At 39.4% G+C, this 23,094-nt stretch overlaps 1 protein-coding gene across 7 annotated transcripts in view; it reads left to right on the plus strand.

Annotated features, from left to right (window-relative positions):
- The window catches only part of abcc12 (ATP-binding cassette, sub-family C (CFTR/MRP), member 12), a 146,165-nt gene that overhangs the window by 113,707 nt on the left and 9,364 nt on the right, over window positions 1-23,094 (plus strand). For 6 of the 7 annotated variants that reach the window (XM_045708041.1, XM_045708042.1, XM_045708039.1 and 3 more), the window contains 3 exons: window positions 20,456-20,545; window positions 20,836-21,025; window positions 22,337-22,496. In XM_045708041.1, coding sequence (XP_045563997.1) covers window positions 20,456-20,545; window positions 20,836-21,025; window positions 22,337-22,496 — 440 coding nt within the window. The other variant, XM_045708043.1, reaches the window with a different exon arrangement.

Genomic DNA, 23,094 nt, shown 5'->3' on the forward strand with positions numbered 1-23,094 from the left:
CAGGTAGAGTCTAATACTCCATACAGGTAGAGTCTAATACTCCATACAGGTAGAGTCTAATACTCCATACAGGTAGAGTCTAATACTCCATACAGGTAGAGTCTAATGTAGAGTCTAATACTCCATACAGGTAGAGTCTAATACTCCATACAGGTAGAGTCTAATGTAGAGTCTAATACTCCATACAGGTAGAGTCTAATACTCCATACAGGTAGAGTCTAATACTCCATACAGGTAGAGTCTAATGTAGAGTCTAATACTCCATACAGGTAGAGTCTAATACTCCATACAGGTAGAGTCTAATACTCCATACAGGTAGAGTCTAATGTAGAGTCTAATACTCCCATACAGGTAGAGTCTAATACTCCATACAGGTAGAGTCTAATACTCCATACAGGTAGAGTCTAATACTCCATACAGGTAGAGTCTAATACTCCATACAGGTAGAGTCTAATGTAGAGTCTAATACTCCATACAGGTGGAGTCTAATACTCCATACAGGTAGAGTCTAATGTAGAGTCTAATACTCCATACAGGTAGAGTCTAATACTCCCATACAGGTAGAGTCTAATACTCCATACAGGTAGAGTCTAATGTAGAGTCTAATACTCCATACAGGTAGAGTCTAATACTCCATACAGGTAGAGTCTAATGTAGAGTCTAATACTCCATACAGGTAGAGTCTAATACTCCATACAGGTAGAGTCTAATACTCCATACAGGTAGAGTCTAATACTCCATACAGGTAGAGTCTAATGTAGAGTCTAATACTCCATACAGGTAGAGTCTAATACTCCATACAGGTAGAGTCTAATACTCCATACAGGTAGAGTATAATACTCCATACAGGTAGAGTCTAATACTCCCATACAGGTAGAGTCTAATGTAGAGTCTAATACTCCATACAGGTGGAGTCTAATACTCCATACAGGTAGAGTCTAATGTAGAGTCTAATACTCCATACAGGTAGAGTCTAATACTCCATACAGGTAGAGTCTAATACTCCATACAGGTAGAGTCTAATGTAGAGTCTAATACTCCATACAGGTGGAGTCTAATACTCCATACAGGTAGAGTCTAATGTAGAGTCTAATACTCCATACAGGTAGAGTCTAATACTCCATACAGGTAGAGTCTAATACTCCATACAGGTAGAGTCTAATACACCATACAGGTAGAGTCTAATACACCATACAGGTAGAGTCTAATACACCATAGAGGTAGAGTCTAATACTCCATACAGGTAGAGTCTAATACTCCATCCAGGTAGAGTCTAATACTCCATCCAGGTAGAGTCTAATACTCCATACAGGTTGAGTCTAATACTCCATACAGGTAGAGTCTATTGTAGAGTCTAATACTCCATACAGGTAGAGTCTAATACTCCATACAGGTAGAGTCTAATACTCCATACAGGTAGAGTCTAATACTCCGTACAGGTAGAGTCTAATACTCCATACAGGTAGAGTCTAATACTCCATACAGGTAGAGTCTAATGTAGAGTCTAATACTCCATACAGGTAGAGTCTAATACTCCATACAGGTAGAGTCTAATACTCCATACAGGTAGAGTCTAATACTCCATACAGGTAGAGTCTAATACTCCATACAGGTAGAGTCTAATACTCCATACAGGTAGAGTCTAATACTCCATACAGGTAGAGTCTAATACTCCATACAGGTAGAGTCTAATACTCCATACAGGTAGAGTCTAATACTCCATACAGGTAGAGTCTAATACTCCATACAGGTAGAGTCTAATGTAGAGTCTAATACTCCATACAGGTAGAGTCTAATACTCCATACAGGTAGAGTCTAATACTCCATACAGGTAGAGTCTAATGTAGAGTCTAATACTCCATACAGGTAGAGTCTAATACTCCATACAGGTAGAGTCTAATGTAAGTCTAATACTCCATACAGGTAGAGTCTAATACTCCATACAGGTAGAGTCTAATACTCCATACAGGTAGAGTCTAATACCCATACAGGTAGAGTCTAATACTCCATACAGGTAGAGTCTAATACTCCATACAGGTAGAGTCTAATGTAGAGTCTAATACTCCATACAGGTAGAGTCTAATACTCCATACAGGTAGAGTCTAATACTCCATACAGGTAGAGTCTAATACTCCATACAGGTAGAGTCTAATGTAGAGTCTAATACTCCATACAGGTAGAGTCTAATACTCCATACAGGTAGAGTCTAATACTCCATACAGGTAGAGTCTAATACTCCATACAGGTAGAGTCTAATACTCCATACAGGTAGAGTCTAATGTAGAGTCTAATACTCCATACAGGTAGAGTCTAATACTCCATACAGGTAGAGTCTAATGTAGAGTCTAATACTCCATACAGGTAGAGTCTAATACTCCATACAGGTAGAGTCTAATACTCCATACAGGTAGAGTCTAATGTAGAGTCTAATACTCCATACAGGTAGAGTCTAATACTCCATACAGGTAGAGTCTAATGTAGAGTCTAATACTCCATACAGGTAGAGTCTAATACTCCATACAGGTAGAGTCTAATACTCCATACAGGTAGAGTCTAATACTCCATACAGGTAGAGTCTAATACTCCATACAGGTAGAGTCTAATACACCATACAGGTAGAGTCTAATACTCCATACAGGTAGAGTCTAATACTCCATACAGGTAGAGTCTAATACTCCATACAGGTAGAGTATAATACTCCATACAGGTTGAGTCTAATACTCCATACAGGTAGAGTCTATTGTAGAGTCTAATACTCCATACAGGTAGAGTCTAATACTCCATACAGGTAGAGTCTAATACTCCATACAGGTAGAGTCTAATACTCCATACAGGTAGAGTCTAATACTCCATACAGGTAGAGTCTAATACTCCATACAGGTAGAGTCTAATGTAGAGTCTAATACTCCATACAGGTAGAGTCTAATACTCCATACAGGTAGAGTCTAATACTCCATACAGGTAGAGTCTAATACTCCATACAGGTAGAGTCTAATACTCCATACAGGTAGAGTCTAATACTCCATGTCTAATACTCCATACAGGTAGAGTCTAATACTCCATACAGGTAGAGTCTAATACTCCATACAGGTAGAGTCTAATACTCCATACAGGTAGAGTCTAATACTCCATACAGGTAGAGTCTAATACTCCATACAGGTAGAGTCTAATACTCCATACAGGTAGAGTCTAATACTCCATACAGGTAGAGTCTAATACTCCATACAGGTAGAGTCTAATACTCCATACAGGTAGAGTCTAATACTCCATACAGGTAGAGTCTAATACTCCATACAGGTAGAGTCTAATACTCCATACAGGTAGAGTCTAATACTCCATACAGGTAGAGTCTAATACTCCATACATGTAGAGTCTAATACTCCATACAGGTAGAGTCTAATACTCCATACAGGTAGAGTCTAATACTCCATACAGGTAGAGTCTAATACCCATGTCTAATACTCCATACAGGTAGAGTCTAATACTCCATACAGGTAGAGTCTAATACTCCATACAGGTAGAGTCTAATACTCCATACAGGTAGAGTCTAATACTCCATACAGGTAGAGTCTAATACTCCATACAGGTAGAGTCTAATACTCCATACAGGTAGAGTCTAATGTAGAGTCTAATACTCCATACAGGTAGAGTCTAATACTCCATACAGGTAGAGTCTAATACTCCATACAGGTAGAGTCTAATACTCCATACAGGTAGAGTCTAATACTCCATACAGGTAGAGTCTAATACTCCATACAGGTAGAGTCTAATACTCCATACAGGTAGAGTCTAATACTCCATACAGGTAGAGTCTAATACTCCATACAGGTAGAGTCTAATGTAGAGTCTAATACTCCATACAGGTAGAGTCTAATACTCCATACAGGTAGAGTCTAATACTCCATACAGGTAGAGTCTAATACTCCATACAGGTAGAGTCTAATACTCCATACAGGTAGAGTCTAATACTCCATACAGGTAGAGTCTAATACTCCATACAGGTAGAGTCTAATACTCCATACAGGTAGAGTCTAATACTCCATACAGGTAGAGTCTAATACTCCATACAGGTTGAGTCTAATACTCCATACAGGTAGAGTCTATTGTAGAGTCTAATACTCCATACAGGTAGAGTCTAATACTCCATACAGGTAGAGTCTAATACTCCATACAGGTAGAGTCTAATACTCCATACAGGTAGAGTCTAATACTCCATACAGGTAGAGTCTAATACTCCATACAGGTAGAGTCTAATGTAGAGTCTAATACTCCATACAGGTAGAGTCTAATACTCCATACAGGTAGAGTCTAATACTCCATACAGGTAGAGTCTAATACTCCATACAGGTAGAGTCTAATACTCCATACAGGTAGAGTCTAATACTCCATGTCTAATACTCCATACAGGTAGAGTCTAATACTCCATACAGGTAGAGTCTAATACTCCATACAGGTAGAGTCTAATACTCCATACAGGTAGAGTCTAATACTCCATACAGGTAGAGTCTAATACTCCATACAGGTAGAGTCTAATACTCCATACAGGTAGAGTCTAATGTAGAGTCTAATACTCCATACAGGTAGAGTCTAATACTCCATACAGGTAGAGTCTAATACTCCATACAGGTAGAGTCTAATACTCCATACAGGTAGAGTCTAATACTCCATACAGGTAGAGTCTAATACTCCATACAGGTAGAGTCTAATACTCCATACAGGTAGAGTCTAATACTCCATACAGGTAGAGTCTAATACTCCATACAGGTAGAGTCTAATACTCCATACAGGTAGAGTCTAATACTCCATACAGGTAGAGTCTAATACTCCATACAGGTAGAGTCTAATACTCCATACAGGTAGAGTCTAATACTCCATACAGGTAGAGTCTAATGTAGAGTCTAATACTCCATACAGGTAGAGTCTAATACTCCATACAGGTAGAGTCTAATACTCCATACAGGTAGAGTCTAATCACAGGTAGAGTCTAATACTCCATACAGGTAGAGTCTAATACTCCATACAGGTAGAGTCTAATGTAGAGTCTAATACTCCATACAGGTAGAGTCTAATACTCCATACAGGTAGAGTCTAATACTCCATACAGGTAGAGTCTAATACTCCATACAGGTAGAGTCTAATACTCCATACAGGTAGAGTCTAATGTAGAGTCTAATACTCCATACAGGTAGAGTCTAATACTCCATACAGGTAGAGTCTAATGTAGAGTCTAATACTCCATACAGGTAGAGTCTAATACTCCATACAGGTAGAGTCTAATACTCCATACAGGTAGAGTCTAATGTAGAGTCTAATACTCCATACAGGTAGAGTCTAATACTCCATACAGGTAGAGTCTAATGTAGAGTCTAATACTCCATACAGGTAGAGTCTAATACTCCATACAGGTAGAGTCTAATACTCCATACAGGTAGAGTCTAATACTCCATACAGGTAGAGTCTAATGTAGAGTCTAATACTCCATACAGGTAGAGTCTAATACTCCATACAGGTAGAGTCTAATACTCCATACAGGTAGAGTCTAATACTCCATACAGGTAGAGTCTAATGTAGAGTCTAATACTCCATACAGGTAGAGTCTAATACTCCATACAGGTAGAGTCTAATGTAGAGTCTAATACTCCATACAGGTAGAGTCTAATACTCCATACAGGTAGAGTCTAATACTCCATACAGGTAGAGTCTAATGTAGAGTCTAATACTCCATACAGGTAGAGTCTAATACTCCATACAGGTAGAGTCTAATGTAGAGTCTAATACTCCATACAGGTAGAGTCTAATACTCCATACAGGTAGAGTCTAATACTCCATACAGGTAGAGTCTAATACTCCCATACAGGTAGAGTCTAATACTCCATACAGGTAGAGTCTAATACTCCATACAGGTAGAGTCTAATGTAGAGTCTAATACTCCATACAGGTAGAGTCTAATACTCCATACAGGTAGAGTCTAATCCCATACAGGTAGTGTCTAATACTCCATACAGGTAGAGTCTAATAGTAGAGTCTAATACTCCATACAGGTAGAGTCTAATACTCCATACAGGTAGAGTCTAATACTCCATACAGGTAGAGTCTAATACTCCATACAGGTAGAGTCTAATACTCCATACAGGTAGAGTCTAATACTCCATACAGGTAGAGTCTAATGTAGAGTCTAATACTCCATACAGGTAGAGTCTAATACTCCATACAGGTAGAGTCTAATGTAGAGTCTAATACTCCATACAGGTAGAGTCTAATACTCCATACAGGTAGAGTCTAATACTCCATACAGGTAGAGTCTAATACTCCATACAGGTAGAGTCTAATACTCCATACAGGTAGAGTCTAATACTCCATACAGGTAGAGTCTAATACTCCATACAGGTAGAGTCTAATACTCCATACAGGTAGAGTCTAATACTCCATACAGGTAGAGTCTAATGTAGAGTCTAATACTCCATACAGGTAGAGTCTAATACTCCATACAGGTAGAGTCTAATACTCCATACAGGTAGAGTCTAATACTCCATACAGGTAGAGTCTAATACTCCATACAGGTAGAGTCTAATACTCCATACAGGTAGAGTCTAATACTCCATACAGGTAGAGTCTAATGTAGAGTCTAATACTCCATACAGGTAGAGTCTAATACTCCATACAGGTAGAGTCTAATACTCCATACAGGTAGAGTCTAATACTCCATACAGGTAGAGTCTAATACTCCATACAGGTAGAGTCTAATGTAGAGTCTAATACTCCATACAGGTGGAGTCTAATACTCCATACAGGTAGAGTCTAATGTAGAGTCTAATACTCCATACAGGTAGAGTCTAATACTCCATACAGGTAGAGTCTAATACTCCATACAGGTAGAGTCTAATGTAGAGTCTAATACTCCATACAGGTGGAGTCTAATACTCCATACAGGTAGAGTCTAATGTAGAGTCTAATACTCCATACAGGTAGAGTCTAATACTCCGTACAGGTAGAGTCTAATACTCCATACAGGTAGAGTCTAATACTCCATACAGGTAGAGTCTAATGTAGAGTCTAATACTCCATACAGGTAGAGTCTAATACACCATACAGGTAGAGTCTAATACTCCATACAGGTAGAGTCTAATACTCCATACAGGTAGAGTCTAATACTCCATACAGGTAGAGTCTAATGTAGAGTCTAATACTCCATACAGGTGGAGTCTAATACTCCATACAGGTAGAGTCTAATGTAGAGTCTAATACTCCATACAGGTAGAGTCTAATACTCCATACAGGTAGAGTCTAATACTCCATACAGGTAGAGTCTAATGTAGAGTCTAATACTCCATACAGGTGGAGTCTAATACTCCATACAGGTAGAGTCTAATGTAGAGTCTAATACTCCATACAGGTAGAGTCTAATACTCCATACAGGTAGAGTCTAATACTCCATACAGGTAGAGTCTAATACACCATACAGGTAGAGTCTAATACACCATACAGGTAGAGTCTAATACACCATAGAGGTAGAGTCTAATACTCCATACAGGTAGAGTCTAATACTCCATCCAGGTAGAGTCTAATACTCCATCCAGGTAGAGTATAATACTCCATACAGGTTGAGTCTAATACTCCATACAGGTAGAGTCTATTGTAGAGTCTAATACTCCATACAGGTAGAGTCTAATACTCCATACAGGTAGAGTCTAATACTCCATACAGGTAGAGTCTAATACTCCGTACAGGTAGAGTCTAATACTCCATACAGGTAGAGTCTAATACTCCATACAGGTAGAGTCTAATGTAGAGTCTAATACTCCATACAGGTAGAGTCTAATACACCATACAGGTAGAGTCTAATACTCCATACAGGTAGAGTCTAATACTCCATACAGGTAGAGTCTAATACTCCATACAGGTAGAGTCTAATACTCCATACAGGTAGAGTCTAATACTCCATACAGGTAGAGTCTAATACTCCATACAGGTAGAGTCTAATACTCCATACAGGTAGAGTCTAATACTCCATACAGGTAGAGTCTAATACTCCATACAGGTAGAGTCTAATACTCCATACAGGTAGAGTCTAATACTCCATACAGGTAGAGTCTAATGTAGAGTCTAATACTCCATACAGGTAGAGTCTAATACTCCATACAGGTAGAGTCTAATACTCCATACAGGTAGAGTCTAATACTCCATACAGGTAGAGTCTAATACTCCATACAGGTAGAGTCTAATACTCCATACAGGTAGAGTCTAATACTCCATACAGGTAGAGTCTAATACTCCATACAGGTAGAGTCTAATACTCCATACAGGTAGAGTCTAATACTCCATACAGGTAGAGTCTAATACTCCATACAGGTAGAGTCTAATACTCCATACAGGTAGAGTCTAATGTAGAGTCTAATACTCCATACAGGTAGAGTCTAATACTCCATACAGGTAGAGTCTAATGTAGTGTCTAATACTCCATACAGGTAGAGTCTAATAGTAGAGTCTAATACTCCATACAGGTAGAGTCTAATACTCCATACAGGTAGAGTCTAATACTCCATACAGGTAGAGTCTAATACTCCATCCAGGTAGAGTCTAAGTCTCCATACAGGTAGAGTCTAATACTCCATACAGGTAGAGTCTAATACTCCATACAGGTAGAGTCTAATACTCCATACAGGTAGAGTCTAATGTAGAGTCTAATACTCCATACAGGTAGAGTCTAATACTCCATACAGGTAGAGTCTAATGTAGAGTCTAATACTCCATACAGGTAGAGTCTAATACTCCATACAGGTAGAGTCAATACTCCATACAGGTAGAGTCTAATACTCCATACAGGTAGAGTCTAATACTCCATACAGGTAGAGTCTAATACTCCATACAGGTAGAGTCTAATACTCCATACAGGTAGAGTCTAATACTCCATACAGGTAGAGTCTAATACTCCATACAGGTAGAGTCTAATGTAGAGTCTAATACTCCATACAGGTAGAGTCTAATACTCCATACAGGTAGAGTCTAATACTCCATACAGGTAGAGTCTAATACTCCATACAGGTAGAGTCTAATACTCCGTACAGGTAGAGTCTAATACTCCATACAGGTAGAGTCTAATACTCCATACAGGTAGAGTCTAATGTAGAGTCTAATACTCCATACAGGTAGAGTCTAATACTCCATACAGGTAGAGTCTAATACTCCATACAGGTAGAGTCTAATACTCCATACAGGTAGAGTCTAATACTCCATACAGGTAGAGTCTATGTAGAGTCTAATACTCCATACAGGTAGAGTCTAATACTCCATACAGGTAGAGTCTAATGTAGAGTCTAATACTCCATACAGGTAGAGTCTAATACTCCATACAGGTAGAGTCTAATACTCCATACAGGTAGAGTCTAATGTAGAGTCTAATACTCCATACAGGTAGAGTCTAATACTCCATACAGGTAGAGTCTAATGTGAGTCTAATACTCCATACAGGTAGAGTCTAATACTCCATACAGGTAGAGTCTAATACTCCATACAGGTAGAGTCTAATACTCCATACAGGTAGAGTCTAATGTAGAGTCTAATACTCCATACAGGTAGAGTCTAATACTCCATACAGGTAGAGTCTAATGTAGAGTCTAATACTCCATACAGGTAGAGTCTAATACTCCATACAGGTAGAGTCTAATGTAAGTCTAATACTCCATACAGGTAGAGTCTAATACTCCATACAGGTAGAGTCTAATACTCCATACAGGTAGAGTCTAATGTAGAGTCTAATACTCCATACAGGTAGAGTCTAATACTCCATACAGGTAGAGTCTAATACTCCATACAGGTAGAGTCTAATACTCCATACAGGTAGAGTCTAATACTCCATACAGGTAGAGTCTAATACTCCATACAGGTAGAGTCTAATGTAGAGTCTAATACTCCATACAGGTAGAGTCTAATACTCCATACAGGTAGAGTCTAATGAGTGTCTAATACTCCATACAGGTAGAGTCTAATATGGTAGAGTCTAATACTCCATACAGGTAGAGTCTAATACTCCATACAGGTAGAGTCTAATACTCCATACAGGTAGAGTCTAATACTCCATACAGGTAGAGTCTAATACTCCATACAGGTAGAGTCTAATACTCCATACAGGTAGAGTCTAATACTCCATACAGGTAGAGTCTAATGTAGAGTCTAATACTCCATACAGGTAGAGTCTAATACTCCATACAGGTAGAGTCTAATGTAGAGTCTAATACTCCATACAGGTAGAGTCTAATACTCCATACAGGTAGAGTCTAATACTCCCATACAGGTAGAGTCTAATACTCCATACAGGTAGAGTCTAATACTCCATACAGGTAGAGTCTAATACTCCATACAGGTAGAGTCTAATACTCCATACAGGTAGAGTCTAATACTCCATACAGGTAGAGTCTAATACTCCATACAGGTAGAGTCTAATGTAGAGTCTAATACTCCATACAGGTAGAGTCTAATACTCCATACAGGTAGAGTCTAATACTCCATACAGGTAGAGTCTAATACTCCGTACAGGTAGAGTCTAATACTCCATACAGGTAGAGTCTAATACTCCATACAGGTAGAGTCTAATACTCCATACAGGTAGAGTCTAATGTAGAGTCTAATACTCCATACAGGTAGAGTCTAATACACCATACAGGTAGAGTCTAATACTCCATACAGGTAGAGTCTAATACTCCATACAGGTAGAGTCTAATACTCCATACAGGTAGAGTCTAATCCGTAGAGTCTAATACTCCATACAGGTAGAGTCTAATACTCCATACAGGTAGAGTCTAATGTAGAGTCTAATACTCCATACAGGTAGAGTCTAATACTCCATACAGGTAGAGTCTAATACTCCATACAGGTAGAGTCTAATGTAGAGTCTAATACTCCATACAGGTGGAGTCTAATACTCCATACAGGTAGAGTCTAATGTAGAGTCTAATACTCCGTACAGGTAGAGTCTAATACTCCGTACAGGTAGAGTCTAATACTCCATACAGGTAGAGTCTAATACTCCATACAGGTAGAGTCTAATGTAGAGTCTAATACTCCATACAGGTAGAGTCTAATACTCCATACAGGTAGAGTCTAATACTCCATACAGGTAGAGTCTAATACTCCATACAGGTAGAGTCTAATACTCCATACAGGTAGAGTCTAATGTAGAGTCTAATACTCCATACAGGTGGAGTCTAATACTCCATACAGGTAGAGTCTAATGTAGAGTCTAATACTCCATACAGGTAGAGTCTAATACTCCATACAGGTAGAGTCTAATACTCCATACAGGTAGAGTCTAATGTAGAGTCTAATACTCCATACAGGTGGAGTCTAATACTCCATACAGGTAGAGTCTAATGTAGAGTCTAATACTCCATACAGGTAGAGTCTAATACTCCATACAGGTAGAGTCTAATACTCCATACAGGTAGAGTCTAATACACCATACAGGTAGAGTCTAATACACCATACAGGTAGAGTCTAATACACCATAGAGGTAGAGTCTAATACTCCATACAGGTAGAGTCTAATACTCCATCCAGGTAGAGTCTAATACTCCATCCAGGTAGAGTATAATACTCCATACAGGTTGAGTCTAATACTCCATACAGGTAGAGTCTATTGTAGAGTCTAATACTCCATACAGGTAGAGTCTAATACTCCATACAGGTAGAGTCTAATACTCCATACAGGTAGAGTCTAATACTCCGTACAGGTAGAGTCTAATACTCCATACAGGTAGAGTCTAATACTCCATACAGGTAGAGTCTAATGTAGAGTCTAATACTCCATACAGGTAGAGTCTAATACTCCATACAGGTAGAGTCTAATACTCCATACAGGTAGAGTCTAATACTCCATACAGGTAGAGTCTAATACTCCATACAGGTAGAGTCTAATACTCCATACAGGTAGAGTCTAATACTCCATACAGGTAGAGTCTAATACTCCATACAGGTAGAGTCTAATACTCCATACAGGTAGAGTCTAATACTCCATACAGGTAGAGTCTAATACTCCATACAGGTAGAGTCTAATGTAGAGTCTAATACTCCATACAGGTAGAGTCTAATACTCCATACAGGTAGAGTCTAATACTCCATACAGGTAGAGTCTAATACTCCATACAGGTAGAGTCTAATACTCCATACAGGTAGAGTCTAATACTCCATACAGGTAGAGTCTAATACTCCATACAGGTAGAGTCTAATACTCCATACAGGTAGAGTCTAATACTCCATACAGGTAGAGTCTAATACTCCATACAGGTAGAGTCTAATACTCCATACAGGTAGAGTCTAATACTCCATACAGGTAGAGTCTAATACTCCATACAGGTAGAGTCTAATACTCCATACAGGTAGAGTCTAATGTAGAGTCTAATACTCCATACAGGTAGAGTCTAATGAGTCTAATACTCCATACAGGTAGAGTCTAATACTCCATACAGGTAGAGTCTAATACTCCATACAGGTAGAGTCTAATGTGAGTCTAATACTCCATACAGGTAGAGTCTAATACTCCATACAGGTAGAGTCTAATGTAGAGTCTAATACTCCATACAGGTAGAGTCTAATACTCCATACAGGTAGAGTCTAATACTCCATACAGGTAGAGTCTAATACTCCATACAGGTAGAGTCTAATACTCCATACAGGTAGAGTCTAATACTCCATACAGGTAGAGTCTAATACTCCATACAGGTAGAGTCTAATACTCCATACAGGTAGAGTCTAATAGGTAGAGTCTAATACTCCATACAGGTAGAGTCTAATACTCCATACAGGTAGAGTCTAATACTCCATACAGGTAGAGTCTAATACTCCATACAGGTAGAGTCTAATACTCCATACAGGTAGAGTCTAATACTCCATACAGGTAGAGTCTAATACTCCATACAGGTAGAGTCTAATACTCCATACAGGTAGAGTCTAATGTAGTCTAATACTCCATACAGGTAGAGTCTAATACCACAGGTAGAGTCTAATACTCCATACAGGTAGAGTCTAATACTCCATACAGGTAGAGTCTAATACTCCATACAGGTAGAGTCTAATTAGTCTAATACTCCATACAGGTAGAGTCTAATACTCCATACAGGTAGAGTCTAATGTAGAGTCTAATACTCCATACAGGTAGAGTCTAATACTCCATACAGGTAGAGTCTAATACTCCATACAGGTAGAGTCTAATACTCCATACAGGTAGAGTCTAATAGGTAGAGTCTAATACTCCATACAGGTAGAGTCTAATACTCCATACAGGTAGAGTCTAATACTCCATACAGGTAGAGTCTAATACTCCATACAGGTAGAGTCTAATAGGTAGAGTCTAATACTCCATACAGGTAGAGTCTAATACTCCATACAGGTAGAGTCTAATGTAGAGTCTAATACTCCATACAGGTAGAGTCTAATACTCCATACAGGTAGAGTCTAATACTCCATACAGGTAGAGTCTAATCTCCATCGGTAGAGTCTAATACTCCATACAGGTAGAGTCTAATACTCCATACAGGTAGAGTCTAATGAGTCTAATACTCCATACAGGTAGAGTCTAATACTCCATACAGGTAGAGTCTAATACTCCATACAGGTAGAGTCTAATACTCCATACAGGTAGAGTCTAATACTCCATACAGGTAGAGTCTAATACTCCATACAGGTAGAGTCTAATCGTAGAGTCTAATACTCCATACAGGTAGAGTCTAATACTCCATACAGGTAGAGTCTAATTACTCCATACAGGTAGAGTCTAATGAGTCTAATACTCCATACAGGTAGAGTCTAATACTCCATACAGGTAGAGTCTAATACTCCATACAGGTAGAGTCTAATACTCCATACAGGTAGAGTCTAATACTCCATACAGGTAGAGTCTAATACTCCATACAGGTAGAGTCTAATACTCCATACAGGTAGAGTTCTAATACTCCATACAGGTAGAGTCTAATACTCCATACAGGTAGAGTCTAATTCACAGGTAGAGTCTAATACTCCATACAGGTAGAGTCTAATACTCCATACAGGTAGAGTCTAATACTCCATACAGGTAGAGTCTAATACTCCATACAGGTAGAGTCTAATACTCCATACAGGTAGAGTCTAATACTCCATACAGGTAGAGTCTAATACTCCATACAGGTAGAGTCTAATACTCCATACAGGTAGAGTCTAATACTCCATACAGGTAGAGTCTAATGTAGAGTCTAATACTCCATACAGGTAGAGTCTAATACTCCATACAGGTAGAGTCTAATACTCCATACAGGTAGAGTCTAATACTCCATACAGGTAGAGTCTAATACTCCATACAGGTAGAGTCTAATACTCCATACAGGTAGAGTCTAATACTCCATACAGGTAGAGTCTAATGTAGAGTCTAATACTCCCATACAGGTAGAGTCTAATACTCCATACAGGTAGAGTCTAATACTCCATACAGGTAGAGTCTAATACTCCATACAGGTAGAGTCTAATACTCCATACAGGTAGAGTCTAATGTAGAGTCTAATACTCCATACAGGTAGAGTCTAATACTCCATACAGGTAGAGTCTAATGTAGAGTCTAATACTCCATACAGGTAGAGTCTAATACTCCATACAGGTAGAGTCTAATACTCCATACAGGTAGAGTCTAATGTAGAGTCTAATACTCCATACAGGTAGAGTCTAATACTCCATACAGGTAGAGTCTAATGTAGAGTCTAATACTCCATACAGGTAGAGTCTAATACTCCATACAGGTAGAGTCTAATACTCCATACAGGTAGAGTCTAATACTCCATACAGGTAGAGTCTAATGGTAGAGTCTAATACTCCATACAGGTAGAGTCTAATACTCCATACAGGTAGAGTCTAATACTCCATACAGGTAGAGTCTAATACTCCATACAGGTAGAGTCTAATACTCCATACAGGTAGAGTCTAATCCGGTAGAGTCTAATACTCCATACAGGTGGAGTCTAATACTCCATACAGGTAGAGTCTAATCAGTAGAGTCTAATACTCCATACAGGTAGAGTCTAATACTCCATACAGGTAGAGTCTAATACTCCATACAGGTAGAGTCTAATACACCATACAGGTAGAGTCTAATACTCCATACAGGTAGAGTCTAATACACCATAGAGGTAGAGTCTAATACTCCATACAGGTAGAGTCTAATACTCCATACAGGTAGAGTCTAATACTCCATACAGGTAGAGTCTAATACTCCATACAGGTTGAGTCTAATACTCCATACAGGTAGAGTCTATTGTAGAGTCTAATACTCCATACAGGTAGAGTCTAATACTCCATACAGGTAGAGTCTAATACTCCATACAGGTAGAGTCTAATACTCCGTACAGGTAGAGTCTAATACTCCATACAGGTAGAGTCTAATACTCCATACAGGTAGAGTCTAATGTAGAGTCTAATACTCCATACAGGTAGAGTCTAATACACCATACAGGTAGAGTCTAATACTCCATACAGGTAGAGTCTAATACTCCATACAGGTAGAGTCTAATACTCCATACAGGTAGAGTCTAATACTCCATACAGGTAGAGTCTAATACTCCATACAGGTAGAGTCTAATACTCCATACAGGTAGAGTCTAATACTCCATACAGGTAGAGTCTAATACTCCATACAGGTAGAGTCTAATACTCCATACAGGTAGAGTCTAATACTCCATACAGGTAGAGTCTAATACTCCATACAGGTAGAGTCTAATGTAGAGTCTAATACTCCATACAGGTAGAGTCTAATACTCCATACAGGTAGAGTCTAATACTCCATACAGGTAGAGTCTAATACTCCATACAGGTAGAGTCTAATACTCCATACAGGTAGAGTCTAATACTCCATACAGGTAGAGTCTAATACTCCATACAGGTAGAGTCTAATACTCCATACAGGTAGAGTCTAATACTCCATACAGGTAGAGTCTAATACTCCATACAGGTAGAGTCTAATACTCCATACAGGTAGAGTCTAATACTCCATACAGGTAGAGTCTAATGTAGAGTCTAATACTCCATACAGGTAGAGTCTAATACTCCATACAGGTAGAGTCTAATGGTCTAATACTCCATACAGGTAGAGTCTAATAGTCTAATACTCCATACAGGTAGAGTCTAATACTCCATACAGGTAGAGTCTAATACTCCATACAGGTAGAGTCTAATACTCCATACAGGTAGAGTCTAATACTCCATACAGGTAGAGTCTAATACTCCATACAGGTAGAGTCTAATACTCCATACAGGTAGAGTCTAATACTCCGTACAGGTAGAGTCTAATACTCCATACAGGTAGAGTCTAATACTCCATACAGGTAGAGTCTAATAGTATAATACTCCATACAGGTAGAGTCTAATACTCCATACAGGTAGAGTCTAATACTCCATACAGGTAGAGTCTAATACTCCGTACAGGTAGAGTCTAATACTCCATACAGGTAGAGTCTAATACTCCATACAGGTAGAGTCTAATACTCCATACAGGTAGAGTCTAATACTCCATACAGGTAGAGTCTAATACTCCATACAGGTAGAGTCTAATGAGAGTCTAATACTCCATACAGGTAGAGTCTAATACTCCATACAGGTAGAGTCTAATACTCCATACAGGTAGAGTCTAATACTCCATACAGGTAGAGTCTAATACTCCATACAGGTAGAGTCTAATACTCCATACAGGTAGAGTCTAATACTCCATACAGGTAGAGTCTAATCTCGTAGAGTCTAATACTCCATACAGGTAGAGTCTAATACACCATACAGGTAGAGTCTAATACTCCATACAGGTAGAGTCTAATACTCCATACAGGTAGAGTCTAATACTCCATACAGGTAGAGTCTAATACAGGTAGAGTCTAATACTCCATACAGGTAGAGTCTAATACTCCATACAGGTAGAGTCTAATCTCCATACAGGTAGAGTCTAATACTCCATACAGGTAGAGTCTAATACTCCATACAGGTAGAGTCTAATACTCCATACAGGTAGAGTCTAATACTCCATACAGGTAGAGTCTAATACTCCATACAGGTAGAGTCTAATACTCCATACAGGTAGAGTCTAATGTCTAATACTCCATACAGGTAGAGTCTAATACTCCATACAGGTAGAGTCTAATACTCCATACAGGTAGAGTCTAATACTCCATACAGGTAGAGTCTAAGGTAGAGTCTAATACTCCATACAGGTAGAGTCTAATACTCCATACAGGTAGAGTCTAATGTAGAGTCTAATACTCCATACAGGTAGAGTCTAATACTCCATACAGGTAGAGTCTAATGAGTCTAATACTCCATACAGGTAGAGTCTAATACTCCCATACAGGTAGAGTCTAATACTCCATACAGGTAGAGTCTAATTACTCCATACAGGTAGAGTCTAATACTCCATACAGGTAGAGTCTAATACTCCATACAGGTAGAGTCTAATACTCCATACAGGTAGAGTCTAATACTCCATACAGGTAGAGTCTAATACTCCATACAGGTAGAGTCTAATGTAGTCTAATACTCCATACAGGTAGAGTCTAATACTCCATACAGGTAGAGTCTAATCTAATACTCCATACAGGTAGAGTCTAATGTAGAGTCTAATACTCCATACAGGTAGAGTCTAATACTCCATACAGGTAGAGTCTAATACTCCATACAGGTAGAGTCTAATACTCCATACAGGTAGAGTCTAATACTCCATACAGGTAGAGTCTAATACTCCATACAGGTAGAGTCTAATACTCCATACAGGTATGGAGTCTAATACTCCATACAGGTAGAGTCTAATACTCCATACAGGTAGAGTCTAGTCTAATACTCCATACAGGTAGAGTCTAATACTCCATACAGGTAGAGTCTAATACTCCATACAGGTAGAGTCTAATACTCCATACAGGTAGAGTCTAATACTCCATACAGGTAGAGTCTAATACTCCATACAGGTAGAGTCTAATACTCCATACAGGTAGAGTCTAATACTCCATACAGGTAGAGTCTAATACTCCATACAGGTAGAGTCTAATGGTCTAATACTCCATACAGGTAGAGTCTAATACTCCATACAGGTAGAGTCTAATACTCCATACAGGTAGAGTCTAATACTCCATCCAGGTAGAGTCTAATACTCCATACAGGTAGAGTCTAATACTCCATACAGGTAGAGTCTAATACTCCATACAGGTAGAGTCTAATACACCGTACCGTTAGAGTCTAATACTCCATACAGGTAGAGTCTAATACACCGTACAGGTAGAGTCTAATACTCCATACAGGTAGAGTCTAATACTCCATACAGGTAGAGTCTAATACACCGTACAGGTAGAGTCTAATACTCCATACAGGTAGAGTCTAATACACCATACAGGTAGAGTCTAATACTCCATACAGGTAGAGTCTAATACACCGTACAGGTAGAGTCTAATACACCGTACAGGTAGAGTCTAATACTCCATACAGGTAGAGTCTAATACTCCATACAGGTAGAGTCTAATACACCGTACAGGTAGAGTCTAATACTCCGTACAGGTAGAGTCTAATACTCCATACAGGTAGAGTCTAATACTCTATACAGGTAGAGTCTAATACTCCATACAGGTAGAGTCTAATACTCCATACAGGTAGAGTCTAATACACCGTACAGGTAGAGTCTAATACTCCATACAGGTAGAGTCTAATACACCGTACAGGTAGAGTCTAATACTCCATACAGGTAGAGTCTAATACTCCATACAGGTAGAGTCTAATACACCGTACAGGTAGAGTCTAATACTCCATACAGGTAGAGTCTAATACTCCATACAGGTAGAGTCTAATACTCCATACAGGTAGAGTCTAATACTCCATACAGGTAGAGTCTAATACTCCATACAGGTAGAGTCTAATACTCCATACAGGTAGAGTCTAATACACCGTACAGGTAGAGTCTAATACTCCATACAGGTAGAGTCTAATGTAGAGTCTAATACTCCATACAGGTAGAGTCTAATACTCCATACAGGTAGAGTCTAATACTCCATACAGGTAGAGTCTAATACTCCATACAGGTAGAGTCTAATACTCCATACAGGTAGAGTCTAATACTCCATACAGGTAGAGTCTAATACTCCATACAGGTAGAGTCTAATACTCCATACAGGTAGAGTCTAATACTCCATACAGGTAGAGTCTAATACTCCATACAGGTAGAGTCTAATACTCCATACAGGTAGAGTCTAATGTAGAGTCTAATACTCCATACAGGTAGAGTCTAATACTCCATACAGGTAGAGTCTAATACTCCATACAGGTAGAGTCTAATACTCCATACAGGTAGAGTCTAATACTCCATACAGGTAGAGTCTAATACTCCATACAGGTAGAGTCTAATACTCCATACAGGTAGAGTCTAATACTCCATACAGGTAGAGTCTAATACTCCATACAGGTAGAGTCTAATACTCCGTACAGGTAGAGTCTAATACTCCATCCAGGTAGAGTCTAATACTCCGTACAGGTAGAGTCTAATACTCCATCCAGGTAGAGTCTAATACTCCATACAGGTAGAGTCTAATACACCGTACAGGTAGAGTCTAATACTCCATACAGGTAGAGTCTAATACTCCATACAGGTAGAGTCTAATACTCCATACAGGTAGAGTCTAATACACCGTACAGGTAGAGTCTAATACACCATCCAGGTAGAGTCTAATACTCCGTACAGGTAGAGTCTAATACTCCATCCAGGTAGAGTCTAATACTCCGTACAGGTAGAGTCTAATACTCCATCCAGGTAGAGTCTAATACTCCATCCAGGTAGAGTCTAATACTCCATACAGGTAGAGTCTAATACTCCATACAGGTAGAGTCTAATACACCGTACAGGTAGAGTCTAATACTCCATACAGGTAGAGTCTAATACACCGTACAGGTAGAGTCTAATACTCCATACAGGTAGAGTCTAATACTCCATACAGGTAGAGTCTAATACTCCGTACAGGTAGAGTCTAATACTCCATACAGGTAGAGTCTAATACACCGTACAGGTAGAGTCTAATACTCCATACAGGTAGAGTCTAATACTCCATACAGGTAGAGTCTAATACACCGTACAGGTAGAGTCTAATACTCCATACAGGTAGAGTCTAATACTCCATACAGGTAGAGTCTAATACTCCATACAGGTAGAGTCTAATACTCCATACAGGTAGAGTCTAATACTCCGTACAGGTAGAGTCTAATACTCCATACAGGTAGAGTCTAATACTCCGTACAGGTAGAGTCTAATACTCCGTACAGGTAGAGTCTAATACTCCATACAGGTAGAGTCTAATACTCCATACAGGTAGAGTCTAATACTCCATACAGGTAGAGTCGAATACACCAGGGATTCCAATGGTAAATCTACAGGGAAGAGTTGTCAGATGACCAGTGTTGACTGTGTGTTTTTCTTGTGTTGTGTTTTCCAGTTGACAGGAATGCTCCAGTACGTAGTAAGACTTTCTACAGAGCTGGAGGCCAAGTTCCTGTCAGTGGAGAGACTACAGGAATACATCGAGGTGAGAACGTCAACACTTTCAACTCAAATACACAAATAATGTCTTACCGTCTTCATTTCCTTAAAATACACTGTTATTCTCCTGTCCAGGTTTGTGTGTCTGAGGCGTCCAGGATGCTTTCTGTTATAATCATGTTTCTATCCAGGGTTGTGTGTCTGAGATACCCAGGATGCTTTCTGTTATAATAATGTTTCTGTCCAGGGTTGTGTGTCTGAGATACCCAGGATGTTTCCTGTTATAATAATGTTTCTGTCCAGGATGTTTTCTGTTATAATAATGTTTCTATCCAGGGTTGTGTGTCTGAGGCACCCAGGAGGGTTAAAGACGCCCTCATCCCAGAAGGTTGGCCTCATAAAGGGGCCATCTCCTTTAAGGACTACACGATGAGGTACAGAGCCAACACCCCCATCGTGCTCGACGGACTACAGCTCAACATCCAGCCCAGGGAGAAGCTTGGCATCGTGGGGAGAACAGGCTCCGGTAAGGCCTCAGTCCAACACATTGTCAGAGTTTAACTTGTCTGTACTGTTTCTTTATGCCTGCTGCTGGTGGCTAACTGTATTTCACAGGCTCCAGTAAGGCCTCAGTTTAGACCACACCACTCACTGTCATAATGTTAGCATGAAACACCACAGTTAACATTGTCATTGCTATATTCAGTACATTCCGAAAGTATTCAGACCCCTTGACTTTTTCCCACATTTTGTTACATTACAGCCTTGTTTTGTAGGGTTTTGGGGGTTTTCTGTTTCTGTGTGTGTTTGTTCTAGTTATCTATTTCTATGTGTTGGTTTTCTATGTTTTGGCAGGGTATGGTTTCCAATCAGAGGCAGGTTCGTCTTTCGTTGTCTCTGATTGGAAGCCACACTTAGGCAGCCTGTTTTTTCCTTTAGGGGTTTGTGGGTAGTTGTTTTCCGTTTAGTTGTAAGTACCTGACGAAACTGTCAGCTGTCATTTTTGTTTAAAATTTGTAAAGTGTTCATTTTTTGCGTTAAAACTACAAGATGAACATATTCTACTCATTTTGACACCTGTGACAGAAAATGTGTAAAAAGAAAAGGGGTCTGAATAGTTTCCTACTGCGCTGTATGTTATTAATCGAGCCTGTAGTTAACTTGAAATAGCTATAAAAAAAAAAATATCTAACTAGTCAAGTGAATAACTGTTGTTAAAAAGTGGACAAAAGATAAGTATTTTTATACAAGAAGTGTGTGTCAATTGTGAAGCAACATTTAGTTGTCTTTGTTTTATCTTCCTGTGTCTCTGGTGTGACCTGGATGTGACCTGGATGTGTTGCATATATCCTGGATTTGCTGCATATAACCTGGATGTTTTGTATTTAACCTGGATGGGTTGTATATGTCCTGGATGTGTTGTGTATATATCCTGGATGTGTTTTATATAAGCTGGATGTGCTGTATATATCCTGGATGTGTTGTATATAACCTGGATGTGTTGTATATAACCTGGATGTGTTGGATATAACCTGGATGTGCTGTATATATCCTGGATGTGTTGTATATATCCTGGATGTGTTGCATATATCCTGGATTTACTGTATATATCCTGGATGTTTTGTATATAACCTGGATGTCTTGTATATATCCTGGATGTGTTGTATATATCCTGGATGTTTTGTATATAACCTGGATGTGTTGTATATATCCTGGATGTGTTGTATATAACCTGGATGTTATGTATATAACCTGGATGTGCTGTATATATCCTGGATGTGTTGTATATAACCTGGATGTGATGTATATAACCTGGATGTTATATGTCACCCAACAGGGAAGTCTTCTTTAGGGGTAGCCCTGTTCCGTCTGGTGGAACCAGCTGCAGGGACTATCTTCATAGATGGGGTGGACACCAGCGCTATCGGCCTGCAGGACCTCCGCAGTAAACTATCAGTCATCCCCCAGGACCCCGTCCTGTTCAGCGGTACCGTCAGGTAATATCACTGTCTACACAGCGGTACCGTCAGGTAATATCACTGTCTACACAGCGGTACCGTCAGGTAATATCACTGTCTACACAGCGGTACCGTCAGGTAATATCTCTGTCTACACAGCGGTACCGTCAGGTAATATCACTGTCTCCACATAGCGGTACCGTCAGGTAATACCACTGTCTACACAGCGGTACCGTCAGGTAATACCACTGTCTACACAGCGGTACCGTCAGGTAATACCACTGTCTACACAGCGGTACCGTCAGGTAATACCACTGTCTACACAGCGGTACCGTCAGGTAATATCACTGTCTACCACTGTCTACACAGTACTCTAGTCACCTGTAGAAACAGACTCCATAGACCAGGTAATACCACTGTCTATTATTACTAGTTTCTCCAGTTGTAACCACTCTGTCAGCCAGTATTACTGTATCTCTACTCTGTCAGCCAGTATTACTGTATCTCTACTCTGTCAGCCAGTATTACTGTATCTCTACTCTGTCAGACAGTATTACTGTATCTCTACTCTGTCAGCCAGTATTACTGTATCTCTACTCTGTCAGCCAGTATTACTGTATCTCTACTCTGTCAGCCA

This window comes from Salmo salar, chromosome ssa26 (assembly GCF_905237065.1).
Source record: "Salmo salar chromosome ssa26, Ssal_v3.1, whole genome shotgun sequence".
Taxonomy (NCBI): domain Eukaryota; kingdom Metazoa; phylum Chordata; class Actinopteri; order Salmoniformes; family Salmonidae; genus Salmo; species Salmo salar.